Consider the following 18,441-nt stretch of genomic DNA (forward strand, 5'->3'; position numbering starts at 1 on the left):
CAAATAAATAATTTAAAAAAATTTTTGGAAAAAGATTTGAAATTCTTTGTTATTAAAAAAATCGTACAAATCAAACAATTTTGCTTTATTAATTTAGTATAGTGAAGGTAATAATGTGAAAACTATAGAATTGAAACGAAATTTCTTAAATTTTGTTGAATTTCTTAAAATTTTACCATCTTTTTATCTTCATTAGTATTGTTATATTACGTTTTGTAAAAAATAAATTTCAATATTTTTTTTTGCTACATTAATTTAGTTTAGTAAAAGTAATAATGTTACACAATTGATGAAATTTATACGGACTTTTATTGATTTTTTTATACACGATGTAAATGAACAATTAAAAATTGAAAAAAAATTAATTATTTTACAATTTTTATTATGTAAAATTTCCAATAATTTAAATACTTATTTTTGTTTTGATTTAGTTTAGTTTACTTAACGTAATATTAATATAATGAAGGTAAACAATACGTAATGATCATTACAGTATGATAAAGTAATGAGACATGAAAAATTAAGATAAAACTTTCCCTTTTTTTTGTATCCAAAAACAAATCTTGTTTTCGTTTTGGGCCCATATTTTTTTTTGTGCAAATATCTGATAGTCTTCAAATTGTGGTCAGAAAAGTATAGATCTTAATCGTTTTCAAGTAATGAGGTTTTGACGATGCTACTTCCCTATGGAAGAAGGACAATACGGTTGTTTCCATCTAGATGCAGGCACAGGATGCGCGCTGCATGTTTACACGTTTCTCATCCACCTATCTTTCTCTTTCTCCTTCAATCTCATCCACTCGTCTCTTTTGCTTCTCCTCTTCTTGGAGCAGAACCCAACAGCTGTTCTTCGTTCACGCAGTGGTGGGGATTCGAAATACATACACACACACACAAAACGCAGCTGAATGGGGGAGTCCTCGAATCCGTAGAATGGTCAGTCCGCACTTCAATACCGTCAGAGCAAGTCGCGTAACATCATCAACAACTACTCTTTCTCTCTAAGTGAACTACTTCTTCTTCATCTCCCGTGGATATTTTGCTGTGCATCGAAGAAAATATTATTTTTTTTATATATATATACATACATACACCAGTGATTTTATTTGGATCATCGAAGATGGTTCGCAGTTTGGCGATGTGGACGAAAACGTTGAGTTTTCCAGCGAGGATCTCACCGAACAAAACCGAAAAGAAGGATGCTTCGACGGTGAAGAGTCCAACTGTGACTCCGACGCCGAGCACCAACTCCCTGGCTCCCAACTGCGTGAAGAACAACAACGACATCAACAGTCTCATGAACGAGACCAACGGAAACCATGAGTTTGGAAGCCATGTAAGTTTCAACAACAAAAACAACAAAACTACAATTCTCCAGCTTTTTGAGCAATGTTACAATATACAATAGTTAATGCAAAACCAAATAACTACAACATCTTCACGTTAAAGTTATTATTATTAAACTTCTTCATTTGTTGCGCAATGTTGTAAATCGATGATACCTTCAAAAAACTGATGAAAAAAACATCTTCATATTGTTATTATGGTACATCAAAAGTACTGTCTTAAAAACAGAGTTAACATCCTCTTCTTCATCTAGTTACACTTATTACTATTGTAGCAATAAATCGATCATATCTGCAAAAAACTGTTGAAAAAAACATCTTCATATTGATATTATGGTACAACAAATCTACAGTCTTCAAAATCGAAGTCTCTTCAATTGGTTACTTCTATTATTATAATTGTAGCATTAAATCTATGATATCTCCAAAATTCTGATTTAAACAACATCTTCATATTGATATTATGGTACAACAAAACTACAGTCTTCAAAACCAAAGTTATCAACCTCGTCTTCATCTGGTTACTCCTATTAGTATTGTAGCAATAAATTGATGATACCTCCAAAATAATGATTGAAAAAAACATCTTCATATTGTTATCATGGTACAACAAAACTACAGTCACCAAAACTGAAATTAACAACCTCTTATTGTAGCAATAAATCAATGATACCTCCAAAATACTGATGAAAAGAAACATCTTCTTATTGTCATTATGATACAACAAAACTATAGTCTTCAAAACCAAAGTTAACAACCTCTTCATCGTCTGGTTTATGCTATTAGTATTGTAGTAATTAATCGATGATACCTCCAAAATACTGATTAAAAAACCATCTTCATATTGTTATTATGATACAACAAAACTACAGTCTTCAAAACCGAAGTTAACAACCTCCTCTTCATCTGGTTACTCCTATTAGTATTGTAGCAATAAATCGATGATACCTCCAAATTACTGATTGAAAAAACCATCTTCATATTATTATTATGGTACAACAAAAAACTAGTCTTCAAAACCAAAGTTAACAACCTCTTATTATAGCAATAAATCAATGGTACCTCCAAAATACTGATGAAAAGAAACATCTTCATATTGTTATTATGATATAACAAAACTACAGTTTTCAAAACCGAAGTTAACAACCTCTTCTTCACCTGGTTACTCCTATTAGTACTGTTGCAATAAATCGATGATACCTCCAAAATACTGATTGAAAAAACCATCTTCATATTGTTATTATGATATAACAAAACTACAGTCACCAAAACCGATGTCAGCAACCTCTTATTGTAGCTATAAATCAACGGAACCTCAAAAATACTGACGAAAAGAAACATCTTCGTATTGTTATTATGATACAACAAAACTACAGTCTTCAAAACCGAAGTTAACAACCTCTTCTTCATCTGGTTACTCCTATTAGTATTGTTGCAATAAATCGATGATACCTCCAAAATACTGATTAAAAAATCATCTTTATATTGTTATTATTGTACAACAAAACTACAGTCTTCAAAACCAAAATAAATCAATGGTACCTCCAAAATACTGATGAAAAAAATCTTCATATTGTTATTAACAAAACTACAATCTTCAAAACCAAAGTTAACAACCTCTTCATCATCTGGTTACACTTCTATTATTATAGTAATGAACAACAACATCTTCATCGTTTTGTTATTGTTGCTGATGTTATGGTATAACAATGCTACTACGAGTGGAATTACAAGTAGGTCTTCTCTCTTCCTTCCTGTTCCGAATTCGGTATTTCGAGGATGGATATTTTTGCACTCGCGTTTCTCAATGCCGTTTGCAAAGCGATACCGAGAAAAACGCGTCTGCTGCTGCCGTTGCTCGCTTGCTTTGCTGTAGCTGCTGCTGCTTGACATCATTCTCTCTCGGCGAAAACCTGTTATTCTTTTTTTTTATTAAATTCTTCAAATATCGACGGTCAACTTGCTCAATTCCAGCATCAACCTTTTATTTTCTTCATCTCCACTATGAAACGTGCTTTCAAATCAGAAAAAAAAAACCGCAACTCTTTATAACAATTAACGAAACTATTTATTCTTCAAATAAGAATTTACACTTAACAAACAAATATTGATCAAACAAAGATAGATATGACATATTAAGAATAATTACAACAATTCATTCTTCAATGAACGTAAATATTTAACAATAAATAGTAGATTTTGTATACATCAATTCAGTACGTTTTTTTATTTGTATTCCACAGAAATTCGATAAAACTTTCGCATTCAGAATTATTACTTTTTTTTTATATAAAATAAAATCAATATTTCAAATCATTTTCATTCATTGATTCTATTGAATTGCAATTATATCTATATCAAAGTTAATTTGATTTTCTTTAATTTTTTTACAACGGTTTTCATAGTAAAATTTTGTTAACAAATTTAGAAAAAATCCTCAGAATGATTTCATATTTTAACAGACAATTTAGTTATGATAACTTCTATTTATCAAATTTTCAAAATTTTATTGAAACTTTTGAAAAAAAAATTGATAAATTTTTATTATTGTGGACAAATTTATAACGAAGAATTAAAATTGGAATAAACTTTTAATAGAAATTGGGTATTTCCATTTTAACGTTAACGGTACAAAATTAATAGTAACATGAATGTTATTCAGGAGCAGGAAAGAAATGGGAATACTTTGTAACCTCGAGCGACGATGAAAATACCGCAATTTCCATTATAATCTTCTATAATAAAGTCGAACAAACGTAAACATATTTTCTCTTTTTATTTTTATTTCATTTATTTTCTTCTCTTCATACAAACACTATACACATGTTCTAATAAAAGCAAACAATCCAATTCGCTTCACAACGGAGAAAGTCATGAAAAAATCGTGCTTTTACAAAAAAAAAACGTGAAGAATTTGCCTCAAGAATTTTGTATTTCTTTATATTATTTTTGTTGACTTAAGACTTAATCTTTAAACAATGCAATGGAAAAAATTTCAGTAATCTTTATCCTATTTTTCTATAAAATGTATGCCTTCGAAGTGTGTCACTAAACTATTTCTCTCTGTCCTTTCTCCGCTCGGATCTAAATCCCAAAGTGTTATTTCCGAACGGTTCTTCAACGTTTTAACGATCCTACTTAACTCTTTATACTTATTCGATGAAATATGGCACAGATTTAGATATATACTAGATTTTTTTTGATTTATGTTTTCAAAAAAAAATCACATTTTTGTCCCCATAATTTTTTTTCTTTTTATTTACAAATTTTTAATTAAATTATATTGTTCTTTAACTATTACTAATTCTTACTTCAAAAATTCACTTAATTTCTTCTCATAAATATTAAAACAAAACTTTTATTCAAATAATTTTTTTGTGTGTATTTGTTTCAAAGTTTTTATTTGCATTATTAAATATGAAATTGGTAATGTAATTAGATGCAAATAAAGTGAAATGAAGTATTCTGACCTAGTCTTACTTTATCGATGCAGAAAAACTGGAACTAATTTTACTGCACTTAATGTTTATTATTTCGAAATTAAATCCAGTTTCCAGGATATGACTGAGATTTAATTATAATTTTTATTACATAAAACTGTAGTAAAACTTCTCAAATGAACGATTTATGGATTTTCAACATACAGTGTAAACATTAACATACTTTTACTACTCAGTAATTTCATAATTTCTTCAGATTTTTGTTAATAACTAATATTTGTTTAAACCTTTAATTTCCTATGCTAATAATGACTTTTTCTTTGCAATAATGCAAGTAAATAAATAATTATAGATGAAATAGTCTTAAATTTTAAATTATTCATTAAATTACTTAAAAAATTGTAAATTTCAAAATCAAATTTATTGTAATTTACTATTTATTACATGAATAATTATAGATTCCATTAACTGAATGTAATTATTGTTTTTTTTTCCTGTTTTGTGTAAGTAAATAATTTCCAAAGGATGTGGACGAGATTGCGGATGTTTGATTGTGAGACATTTTTGTGGTGCAGAACTTTTCCTGCTAAGTCATGAATAATCATGAGAACCAAAATGCGCATAAGTCGACAAAAATCGTAATATATAATAGAAAACACATCGGATCTAATCTAAAGAAAACATTGAATAATAAATTATGCAAACTTGTTCAAACGACAAGAATTTTTATTTGCCAATTAGCAAATTTTTGCTATTCTAAGAAATGTGAACTTTTAAGAAACATTTTTTTTTGTACAATATCTTTTGATCACAATGTATGGAATTCTTAGTTTACCTGGACTATTTTTCTTTTTCATAATAGAAGAAATGACTGAATGGTGAATCTATTTTGACCCATTTGATTTGAATAAAAATGCGTCCTGTTCTATCGTTTTTACCTGAAGAAAAAGGTTCTCAATGCCAAATAGAAAACGTTAGGTTTTTTGGTTTCTTCCTTTGTTAATTCTTTGTGAATTTTTATTGAAAAGAATTATTGTTTACGTGTTTTCTTCGTAGTAAACTTATGTATGAATCAGTTCATGCTCTTAATTGTATTCATCATCTAGTTACATTCGTTTAGCAATTGAAATTCATTAATAAGTGGAACGATTTGAATAAAACGTATGTCCTGTTATTTATTTAGCAATTTCTAATAATTTGCATCGAATTAATTTCAAATTATTTATTCTCAATAATTTTACATAAACGAGAATTTTTAAGAATTTACATGTTATAATTAGAATAATTAAGAGATTTGGCTTAATTTTGAAAATTTTAAACTGTTTTCGTCTATCTATAATGAAGATACAGGTTTTGAAAAAAAATGAGACAAAGATTCGTACCTTGGGGAATTCTTACACATTTATTGTATTTCACATGGAAAAAAATATGGAAATTTTTTATATTAATTAAAATATGTATTATTAAATGAAATTTACGTAATACAAACGAAATTCTAACTATTATTTTTTTAAATTTGAATAATTAAAAAAAACAAAATTAAATTTCAAATTCATTTTTTTGAACTTGTATAGAAAAATGTTAAAATTCAGTATGAATTCATGAATGAAAATTGCTTTATTTATTATATATTTCAATGAATATTGCATGTATTGATTTATAAAATATATAAATTATAACCGGTTTTTTTTTGCATTGCATTTGATTGCCTAATTGGGTTAGTTGCGTAATGCGAACGCACGACTCGAACTGTTTATCAGCAGAGTTCAGGTGTGTTTATGTGTATATATGCATGAATGAGGATCATTTTGCAAAAGGAAATCAAATTAAAAAAAATTAGTAACTGCAACTGAATCAAAGTTACGGAATTCGATACTTCTTTTTTTTGTTGTTGCAAAGTAGTAGAACCAATAAAATAATTAGAAATGCGAGTCACTGTTATGTAATCTCCGTTCGTTGAGATCCCGGTTAGGAATCGATTATTATTGGATGTTAAGTAACGAAGAAGAAGGAAATATGAAAGAAAGAAAGAAAAAAAGGGCACAAAAATAGAAATATGCCAAAGGGAAGGAGGAGGAACGGATGCACGAATGAGTAGGAGAGGCGCACGCCTCTTGAGTTAACACGAGAGAAGAAATTGTAATTACGACGACGACGGGCGTTTCGTATATCAGAATTCCAACAGAAAACGAAACGAAATGATGGAACGCGTTGTGCGCTGCTCGCTGATCGAACGAAACGTGGAATTTATTTATACGTAAAGGGGATATGACGTTTCGATGGCACGAGACGTACGTGCGCGTATGCAATCCGGACCCAGATTTCAACCTTCAGGGAATTTCAACAAATTGTCCGTCAATAATCGAGAAATGCATAGATTTTGTTCGTTTTAATTACGATTTTCGGACTCAGTCGAAAAAGGAAATTTGAATTATTCCCGCCTTTATTTGATCTGTCAATAATGGGAAATTAATTGGAAATGCATCTACTGTGTTGGTATTGATGTATCAATTCCCTTGAATCTTGAGCCTTGGGGAAATCCAGATAAAATTATGAACGTTAACCACTCGAGTATTCTCATACTCTTTTTTTTGCAATAATACTAGTATATAAATAATTATAGCATTAAATTTTAAATTATTGATTAAATTACTTAAAATATTGTAAATTTCAAAATATCAAAATCAAAATTTTTGTAATTTACTATTTATTACATGAATAATTATAGATTCCATTAACTGAATGTAATTGTTGTTGTTTTATCCTGTTTTGTGTAAGTAAATAATTTCCAAAGGATGTGGACGAGAAATTTGAATTATTCCCGCCTTTATTTGATCTGTCAATAATAGGAAATTAATTGGAAATGCATCTACTATGTTGGTATTGATGTATCAATTCCGTTGAATCTTGAGCCTTGGGGAAATCCAGATAAATTTACGAACGTTAACCACTCGAGTATTCTCATAGATGTATATAAATTTCTTAACAAGAAGTTAAGAAGTTTTATATAATATTGTTAAAAAAAAGATCAATTACTATTTTGTTTGCTATTTTGTATAATTTTTGTATCTTTTAACAAGAAATTTTAAATACATTTTTTTTTATAAACATGAGACAAAGTCGTAAACCTTGGGGAAATCCCGATGATGATATTAGTTTATTTATTTACTAGCTTCGTTAGAAATCTTCAATTATATCTTTATAAATAAGGAAATTGAAAGGAAATGATTAATACATGTTGCGACAAAATATTTGTAGAAGGAAACGTGTGAATTGAAACAAATCTGCTAAGAAATTAATATTAAAATTCATATAAACTAAAGCAATTGTTGAGAGTTGTTCAAAATATTAATAAAAATTAAAAAGAATAAACGAAATTTTTTAAACAATTAATTGAAATTTTTCAAAAAAAAAATAATCAAAATTTTTCAAAAAAAATTGTTGAATATTTCAAAATAAAAGAAGAAAAACTCAAATTGTCTTAAAGCAATTAATCGAAACTGACTAAAACTAAAATATAAAATGCATTTATTGAGATGAATATAAATTGAAAATAATTTGAATTATTTAATCCACAAATAATGGACAAAATCGAAGATTTCTTTTGTTAGAAAATCATTGGATAAATATTGTGACCTACTATGAAATAATAGTCTATATTTGAATCATACGAACACATATTTCTTCATTGATATCACATTACGATTTTCTAGTAATTTGATTAAAACTGATTAAGTGGAAGTGAAAATCATGTGATTATTGATTTCAGTTAATTAAAACTTCTCGTTTCAAAAATTTCTCTTTTATATTTGAAAAATTTTAACAATTAACAACTTAATATATTTTTGCAAATGTTAAATGTTTCTTTTATGGAAAATCAATCAAAAAAAACTTTTTTTCGTTTACATTTGGATCTTTTCAAAAAAGAAAACATGATATCATATCTGCTTTGACCCACAACCACGAACTTCCGAAGCACTCGTTTCTGTATGTAATTATACTCCCTTCCTCCTTGTTTCCTCGATATTTATGACTTTAAGCCGCAATAATGCAACAATGGCCATTATACGGTAATGAACGTTGTTGTTCCATACGAGGAAGATGAACAAGGAACAAACATCGAACTTATTATTGTTGTTGCAGTTAGCATACTTATTATGCAACGATTCCTTCTTTACTTTTTTTTTTCCAGTAATTAATTTCAACAATGACGAATAATAATTTTGCTTACACACACAGCCAGAGGAACAAACTTTGGCCTTGCCACTATCTGCGCGATCTTGGTAATCATCGCGAGAAAAAAAAATGCAAATTCCTAACAAAACACATAATAATGAAAATCATTAGTTTTAAGTGGATATTCAAAAGAATTTTATACATATATTATAGCTTTTAATAATAGTTCAAACATGATCAGTTTCTACCATATTTCAAGTGAACTGGTAATAATTACATAATTTCAAATCTTAAATCAATATGTATTTTTTTTATACAAATATTGAATGTTTTTAAGAAATAATAGTATCAAAGAAAAAATATTGAATTTAATAAGATTTTCACTAATATTTCTGTAAATAAATATGGAAACATTGATTGGTTTTTGAAATTGTGAACAGAAGAATAGAAAAGAAAAAAGTCAAGTATAATAATTGTAAAATGTTGAAATTTTATTTCGAAGCGGATGTGATGTGATATATAAATCATCGAGATTCGTTGAGAATTCGAACGCACAAGCAAAGCGTGCGTTTGTTGCAAAGAAGAAACGCTTATATGGAGCGAACGAAAGAAAGAGAGAGAGAAGAAAAGCAAAGATAAAGTATGGAAAGAAAGAAATCGGTGTTGGAAAACAAAGAAGTCTCTGTGTGCGCGGAACGGTTTGAATCGTTGAGAAGAAGACAGAACGTTCGAATTTGTAAGTAATTACATTAAAAATGAATTAGTTATATAAATATTTTGTGTCTGTGAAAAAGGAAAACACTTGGAAAATGAGAGGTTTCTTTGATCGTGAATGAATAATTTCGATGTTGACATCTTTACAAATTTAGAAATGATCTCTGTATTCATAATTATTTGTTTTGGTTTAGAGCTGTTATCAGAGCTCGAGTTGAATGTTGCTGATTACATAAAATATTTTAAATGCTGTTATTTATATGCACTTAGTGTTATTATACGTTTCATGAAACTTGACAGGTGTATCAAAATAATATAGTTGGTAAATCTGGTTGTCATTTATGCATCATGTCAATTATCTGTCAAAATTATGTCAATTTATGACATCAAAGAATAAACGTCATTTTATGAAACTTGACAGGTGTATCAAAATAATATAGTTGGTAAATCTGGTTGTCATTTATGCATCATGTCAATTATCTGTCAAAATTATGTCAATTTATGACATCAAAGAATAAACGTCATTTGATTTATTACAGTTTGAAAGCTAATAGTTTCATTTGATAAAGTAGTTGCTACATCTGATTGACATTTATGTCAGTTATCACTATTAGCACTAATTGAAATTACCGTTAGATTTTCAACTACATTCACTTGTAGCATCCACAAAGTAGAGTACAGTACCAATTGTTATGCAGAGATGTTAAAGTTCAATTGAATAATTGGTTATGAAAATCTGTGTAAAGTGAATTAAGTTGAATGAGAGTTTAGAACGTTGGCAATTTGTTTACAGTATCCGTAATTCGGAGACGCCGTAAAGTTCCAATTTTCGTATACACACACACATATTATATATGTTTTTATGTCTCCCCATTTAATTGGTTAATATCAATGTCCCAAATCGTGGAGCACAGTTATGCGGCTCGGCTGTTGGCAATACCGGATTCGTAATTGGCTTCAATTTCTCTTCATCCATCCAGACCTCTCCTCTCTTGATCACCGCGCGTAATTCGATTCATTTGTCTGTCGTCCGTTTCGACATCCTAATCCACATTCCACAAATTACTCGCACGTTTTTTTTTGTGGGCGTACATCTCGTTTCTTTTTCAAATCGCTTCGATTTGGCGGACGTGGGCGAAGATCATAGCTAAAGCTAAAACACTTGTTTTTTTTTAATGCTATTATTGATCGCTCGAGGCTACACGCTTTGCATCGGATGGGAATGGGTGATGTCACGAGATAACCTCGTTTTCGTCGATGGGTATGACACCAGGTGTGAGCCATTATCGAAAACCATAACATCCTCAAGACTGTTGTGTGTGTCATCATTCCATGACAATAAGTCATGCTTGGAGAGGTGAGGCGCTGGGAAAAAAACATATTGGACGAGGATGACTCTCGTCAATTAATTATAATCTTTATTGCTTTCAAACATCTAACCTAAATAACACAAAGAAGATAGAAAAATAGTTTCCGTTTATCTTCATTACACATTTTGTCACCAGATTTAATCTACTACTTATATTTATATGTCATACCTAATAGTTTGTAGTAGAACATTAACAAAATGGCGCATCTGTCATAGTTATGTCAAAGTGACAAGTAATTTTGACATACCAAATATTAAACGTCACATTATTTGACATAATGTAATGTTCAAGTGTTTTCAATGTTATGAACATAGATAAATGATAAAACTAAAGATAAATTATTTATTCCAAAGTTTATATGTAATTATATTAATTGTTTTTTTTAATTTCATATTTATAATTTATACAAACTGTCACAATTTAATCAAATGTCATTATGATACGTCAAACGTCATTTTGTTTAAAATACCATTTTGACATCTATTTGACAGAAACAAATATATTACATATTTTCACATATTTGAAATCTAATAGTTTCATAGTAATAATTTAACATTAATCAATGATATTTGACTTGACAGAAGTCCATTTTTCCATTTGACTTGACATAGCAATAAGAAATAACCTTAAATACGTGTATAAAATAGTTCGCATAGTTTGACATTTATGACAGCTGTCACAAATAATGTTGCTTCCACACTGTACTCTACTATTAACACTAATTCAAATTACCGTTAGAAACAGTTACAATTTAATCAATACATGTATTTGACAGAAATACCAATATTTTTAAATATTTTGATAAAAAGATTAAAAAAAAATTGCAAATAACTTTTCTGTTTTCCATTTAAATATAGAACGTTGCGTAAGTGCAAATTGCGTAAACAAACGCGATTAATTGCAGATAATTGCCAATTTCTTCCTATACTTTTTATTCATTCAACTAACGAGAAACTCTTGTAAAATTGGTCGATTTCGCAATTACGTCAATTAATTGCGGCGCTCGGAGAAAAATTACGCCGATAACAAATTGGAAACGCGATGTGTGGAAGAGAGAAAGAGAGAAAAGTTGAAGTAGTTAACTTGTTTTTTTTTCTTCAATTTATTACTGAAAATGCAATTAAATCTATTAAGCGCGAAACTAATTGATCAATTAAAAGAGTGGCTCTGTTTAATATCCGCTTTGAAGGACACTTCTTTCTTACTCCCCCAATTTTTCATCCAAGAAGGAAAAAAAAATAAGAGATTTGAATCGATTTCGCGAAGTCAGTTGCAAAGTGTTAACGCATGAAGAACGACGACGAGAAATTGTATGTTTTGTTTGTGCGAGGCTTCTGTATGTTGGTTGGGTTTTTGGTGAAGAATTTAGAAAACAAAACCACACGTGGTTTCCATCTGGTGCGCGTTGTTAAACCAAAAAAAGAAAGAATTAAGTATAGATGAGTGAAACAAATTGAGGCATGCGGAGCGCGGCAGACCTATTGTAAGATTTGTGGATTTAAAATACACTTAAGAATTATTACTTCTTTTTTACAAAAAAAAAACACCTACAAATAAATACATAATTAAGTAAACTTGAGAAGATTTTTAAAGAAAACTAATTATCACATATTTAAAAAAAAGATATAATTTTTCTTTTTATACACAAAATTATTCTTCAAATATTAACTATAGTTATTTACTAATCTTTATAATAATTTAAAGCCTACTAAAATTTATAAATTGTATTGTAAACTTTTCCTATTTACTATTTAATTTATTATGCAAACAAGTCGACTTATGTAATCAGTATTTCCATGTTCCCTCTTTTTAACAGCTTCAATTAATAGAACTAATAAAACTGTGTACTAATAAAACTCTTTAATTGAGTAATACGTGAATTTCTCCGACTTCGGCGCTCTTAATTAACTTAAGTAATTGCTCGTTATTGGTAGCAATTTATATGATTCAATCATTTTTTCCACGAATCGAGTCAATTTCTAATTGGAATTCTCTCTCTGCGTGACAAATTTTTCTACACTCAATCTAAAAACCGAAAGATTTATTCATGCATACTTTGAATGCTTAGATCGAAATTGTGATTCGCTTTAATCTTTTCCAATTATACGCGATAAATAATCGTTTCACAGCTATCACAAGTGCCACAATCCGATAAATGTTTATGCAACTAACGTATCTTTCCGATGCGGCGCTTTATCTAATCGAAGAAGTGAAGAGGAGGTTTCTTTGATGTTTAATTTATGGTCTTTTTCCCTCCGCAAGGATCGGCGCCTCTCAGAGGTGGTCTCCTTTTTCGGCGTTTCCACTATGAATGGAACAGCTTGTTTCCATAAACTATACCTTTCTTATCCTCAACTCACTGTTTTTTTTTGCTTCTTCAAATTTTTTAGTATTTATTTGCTTTGCAAATGCAGCGAAATACTATACATTTCTTCACCTAAACTCAATGCTTTTATTATATACAAATTTGGTGTTTATTCACTTTACTAATACAAAGGAAATAGACTAGACTAAACTCTTCAATAAAGCTGCTTTTTTATATTTATTTTCTTAAAATATGCAACAAATTGAAGTTCATATTTTACAATTAAGACAACTTAATTATAAAAATTTTGTTTGTTTATTTACATTTGGAAATGCGGGTGAAATTTTCTATCCTCAGAGTTCCGCATTCAATTTGGACCGTTAAATTCTTCGGCGCGGTTTTCCTTTGTTTCCCACAGCGAGAAACCGCGAAACAATGCCGTCCATCCTCGATTCCATCATTAACATTCCTTCGTTCGGGAAAACGGCGCGCTATTCACATTTCAAATTGCGATTCTTCCGACACTCTCTTACCGATCAAATCTTCAATCGTTTCAATTACCGTGTGCATTCTTTTACTCTTTGTTACGTTTTCTTCTTCTTCTTCAGTGTACTTTTTTTGACCTCTTTAGGTGTTTGTTGAACACCTCCCAAGAGGTTTTCGAATAACGCAAAAAAAAAATTTGGATCAATCCTATACAATTTCTTGAAGAATTTCACATGAAACTTTCAAAGTTTACTTGCTTTAATTATATACTTAGAATAATGATATTTTAGAACTTTAATAGATATATTTTAGAAAAAATGAAAATTTTTCGAAAAATTTGACAATAATTGAAAATGTTCAAATTTGATAACTAATTACATATTTATAACGAAAGTAGGCTCGTTGGAAAGACTATACTTTTGTCTTTTATTTGATTATTTTATAATCTAATTAGTATAAATAGTTATCGAGTAATTAAACAAAACGCGAAGACATGAAAAAAATGAAAACGCGAAGACATGAAAAATTAATTAATATTACGTAACAATTGTTATATCATGATGTTGCAAAGACTGATTCTGATATAATTACAAAATACAAAGAAAACTTGATGGTTTTTGAGTTAATATATTGTCAAACATTTCTTTTAGTGCGTAGACTTTTTAGAAAAGAAACGTTGTCAATTTTCCCCTTTTCTTTTGTAAGTTTTCCTGTAGACCGCAGAAAATAAATTGGAGCTGGCTGTAATACGAGAATTCCTTGGAAATCTGATTTGTGTATGCGTAATTCGCAAATTTAGCGATTTCGTTCATTCCATTTTTGAAGCATCCGCACAATTTTTGCAATTCTAAATCATACAATTAGTTATTTATTAATATTGATTTTTTCTAATTGTTTTTTCTTTGTCTTTTCAGATCTACCCAGATCCGGATTCAGAGAAGGCCATCATGAGTTCGGTGGTGTATTGTATCCATCACAAGGAAGGATGCAAATGGTCAGATGAGCTTAGGAAGTTGAAGGTAGGTTTCTAAAAAATAGACAAGAAAGATGTTGAATTAGGTTGAAGAATTATAATTGAACATAGAGAAGTAATGGTTGTTGGTAGAGGTTGAGGAATTACCAAATTCCAAGTAATAAAGTTATTGATGTTATTGATGGTTGAGGAATTACTAACATTGAAAGAAGAGAAAAGAAGTAATATTATTATATGGAGTTGCGTGCACGCAACGCACTTCAAAGCTAATATTTTCACTGTGCAACGGCCGGAACAAAAACCTCATCGGAGCGTAGAAGAACGCCTTACGAACAACATTAGTCTCCTTTTTATTACTCTCTTTGTTTCCTTCGGCCTTTTCCTGTCAGTTCCGAGCCGTGAGCGGAGGCATCTAGTAGTTGTTGATATGGTTGTAGACGATCATAGCTTGTGTCTTCCACATAGCATGAAGGTTTTCAGTTCTTCACTTACGTTTAGCGAGCGAAATTCTAAAGTTCTGTTCAAAATTTTCAGGCACATCTGAACACGTGCAAACACGATGCAATTCCATGCACCAGCAAATGCGGAGCCCAAATTCCGCGCGTCTTAATGGAGGATCACCTGAAGTACACATGTCCTCAGCGCAGAGCACGTTGCGAGTTTTGCAACAAAGAATTCACCGGACACAGCCTTGAGGTATGATCTAATTTCTTTAATTTAAAAATAACTGGATGTTAATTTACTGATTTTTTTTGTAGAATCACATCGGTAGTTGCAGTTACGAACCAATGTACTGCGAGAACAAGTGCGGAATGAAGGTACAAAGAAGGCATTTGGGACAACACAAGAGCACAGAATGCTCGAAACGTCTTCTGCCGTGTCGCTACTGCTCCAAGGAGTTCGTCGCCGACACGCTGCAATCGCATCTGGTGAAGTGCGGAAGAGTTCCGATCACCTGTCCGAATCGGTGCGATTCCAGCGTTCTCGCACGCGAAGAACTCGAGATTCATCTTAAGGAAGAATGCACCATCTCGGTGATGCAGTGCAACTTCAAAGACGCGGGATGCAGATTCAAGGTAAATTTATAGACCAAATCTAATTAATTATTAAATTTGATTGTAAATTTGAGAATTTGAGTTAATGTATTGTTTGCTTGGTTTCTTCAGGGACCCAGGTATTCGATGGAGAAGCATCTGGAGGAGAACTGCCAAGAGCATCTTTCGATGATGTGCAACGTCGTCACGAAGCAGCAGCACCAGATCACGTCGCTGAAGAGCGCCCTCTCCCGCCTTTCCCTCAACTACTCGGGGACGTTAATCTGGAAGATTAGCGACTTCTCCGCGAAGATGACCGAGGCCAAGAACAAGGAGGGCATGGAATTAGTCTCGCCACCATTCTACACTAGTCAATATGGTTATAAACTACAGGTAAATATTTATACATAATATTACTTGTAGTAACTTCAGTTAGAATAGTTGTGAAGATGTTAACAAAAAAGTTTAATAACTATAAAGTAACATTTAGTCTTTACAAAATTTCAAATGTCAAACTTGATTCAAGAGTTAAAAGTAGATGGCGCTTTCAATAATGAGTTTTGACATATGTCAAATTTTGATTGAAAACCTTTGATTCACGAGTTAAAAGTAGATGGCGCTTTCAATAATGACTTTTGACATATGTCAAATTTTGATTGAAAACCTGATTTAATACCAATTGGGGATGAAAATGTAATTAAACTAATTGAAATCACATGAATCATCTCATTACTAAATCTGTTCTTGTCTTAGGCGTCTCTCTTTCCAAATGGTAACGGAGCCGGTGAAGATTCGCACATTAGCGTCTACATAAAGATCCTGCCCGGCGAATACGACGCTCTGCTTCGTTGGCCATTCGCGCATTCCGTCTCCTTCACCATCTTCGATCAGTCCACCTGCCCGGAGAAGGCGTGCAACATCGTCGAAAGCTTCATCCCGGATCCTACATGGAAGAACTTCCAGAGGCCGAGCAAGGAGCCGGATTCTCTGGGTTTCGGGTTTCCGCGTTTCGTCTCGCACGAGATGCTCAGGAAGCGGCACTTCATGAAGGACGACACACTCTTCATCCGCGTCAAAGTGGATCCCAGCAAAATCGTCGCCGTCTAAGTCTTTAAGAGGAAGGAAGGAAACAAAATCTTCAACACTTAACGACGACGATCAAAAAAGAAGAAGCAAACGAGAAAAGCGAACCACAAAAACACATTCATGATCTCTCTCACACAAACAATCTTTTCATCTTGTTTTCGTCCTTTTAAACCGATGATTTACATGTACATATAGTTTATAATTTATTTTCTCTTTAATTTTTTGTTTAAACGAAGACTGCAAAAAAAGGAAAACGTGAAGGAAAAAGAAAAACGAAAGAAAAAAACAATATTTATATACACGTTATATGCACATATATATATAGAAATTAACCCGCACTAAATATTATTAAAAATTAAAAACTTTGCTGTAAATACATGTAAATATTTATATTATTACTTTATATTTATATACATATCCAATGTATTATTTTTTATTTGTTTTTATTTTTTTTTTATAATTAATTAATTTTTATTTTCGAGGCCTTGGGAGTTAGGACGCTCAGGTTGTATAGAAAACTTGCGTACTTAAAAAAAAAGTTTTTCTTAAGATCCTCCAACCCGTTTCTTTATTATTTTTTATTTTTTTTAGTTTCCCTGTGCGTTATTATTTTCTTTTGTTCGTTTTGTATGTTTATAATTATTAATTTTGTTTTCAATTATTATTATTTTTTTTTTTGAAATGTGTATCAATTGAAAAATTGTGTATTTTTTTTTGTTTGTGATAGCTGGAAAGAACCAAAGGTTTTTGTTTCATACGAAATGTTCTTAGTTTGTAAACGCCTGTACATAAAGTGCCTTAACTTGTAAGAATAACCCGAGTCATTCTAGAACGTAACTTTTTATACAATTTATTAAAAAAAATATTATATTATGTTTTTTTTTTTCTGTACTGTTCGCAACAGTAGTTTTAGAAGGAACTAAATATAACTTCTTTTTTTTTATTACAAAATTTTTGTGTTTTTTTTTTCTTATTTATCTCCTCTACTTGTTGCCTAGGTAACACAATCATTGATAAATTTAATTTTTAAGTCAGAAATCATCATTTTTTTTAACATAAGTAGAAAAGTTATATAAACGCTTTAAGAAATGTGCATTTGAAAATGATGAATAATTTCGTAAAGTGAGGTCTTCCTGTAACCGAATTTGTTTAATTGGATTAATCTTCTCCACTTGTTGCCTAGGTAACACAATCATTGATAAATTTAATTTTTAAGTCAGAAATTATCATTTTTTTAACATAAGTAGAAAAGTTATATAAACGCTTTAAGAAATGTGCATTTGAAAGTGATGAATAATTTCGTAAATTGTAACCGAATTTGTTTAATTGTATCAGAAATTGCACTAAAAACAGCATAAATAATGGAAAGTTTAGTTAAAGACCACAGAGGGCGCTGTTTTCAAGAAAGTACAAAGTACTTTTGTCCAGCGTTTCTCAACCTATGCGAGACAGCTGTCACCAATGTTGTCACATTTTAGTGACTTTCTCGGAAACTATAGTAGATTGAATGG

At 30.4% G+C, this 18,441-nt stretch overlaps 1 protein-coding gene across 2 annotated transcripts; it reads left to right on the forward strand.

Annotated features, from left to right (window-relative positions):
• Positions 1-906: 906 nt before the first annotated feature.
• On the forward strand, positions 907-17,185 carry LOC108569948 (TNF receptor-associated factor 4). Of its 2 annotated transcripts, none has more exons than XM_017931733.1 (6): positions 907-1,336; positions 14,752-14,856; positions 15,345-15,506; positions 15,569-15,886; positions 15,977-16,237; positions 16,598-17,185. In XM_017931733.1, exons 1-6 carry the CDS (start codon positions 1,121-1,123, stop codon positions 16,949-16,951), a joined length of 1,416 nt encoding a protein of 471 aa, XP_017787222.1. In that variant the 5' UTR covers positions 907-1,120; the 3' UTR covers positions 16,952-17,185. The 2 variants fall into 2 exon arrangements, with proteins under 2 accessions (XP_017787222.1, XP_017787224.1); XM_017931735.1 differs by lacking the exon at positions 907-1,336 and adding an exon at positions 12,330-12,529.
• Positions 17,186-18,441: the final 1,256 nt, after the last annotated feature.

This window comes from Nicrophorus vespilloides, unplaced genomic scaffold (genome assembly GCF_001412225.1).
Source record: "Nicrophorus vespilloides isolate i.1.1-1 unplaced genomic scaffold, Nicve_v1.0, whole genome shotgun sequence".
NCBI lineage: Eukaryota > Metazoa > Arthropoda > Insecta > Coleoptera > Silphidae > Nicrophorus > Nicrophorus vespilloides.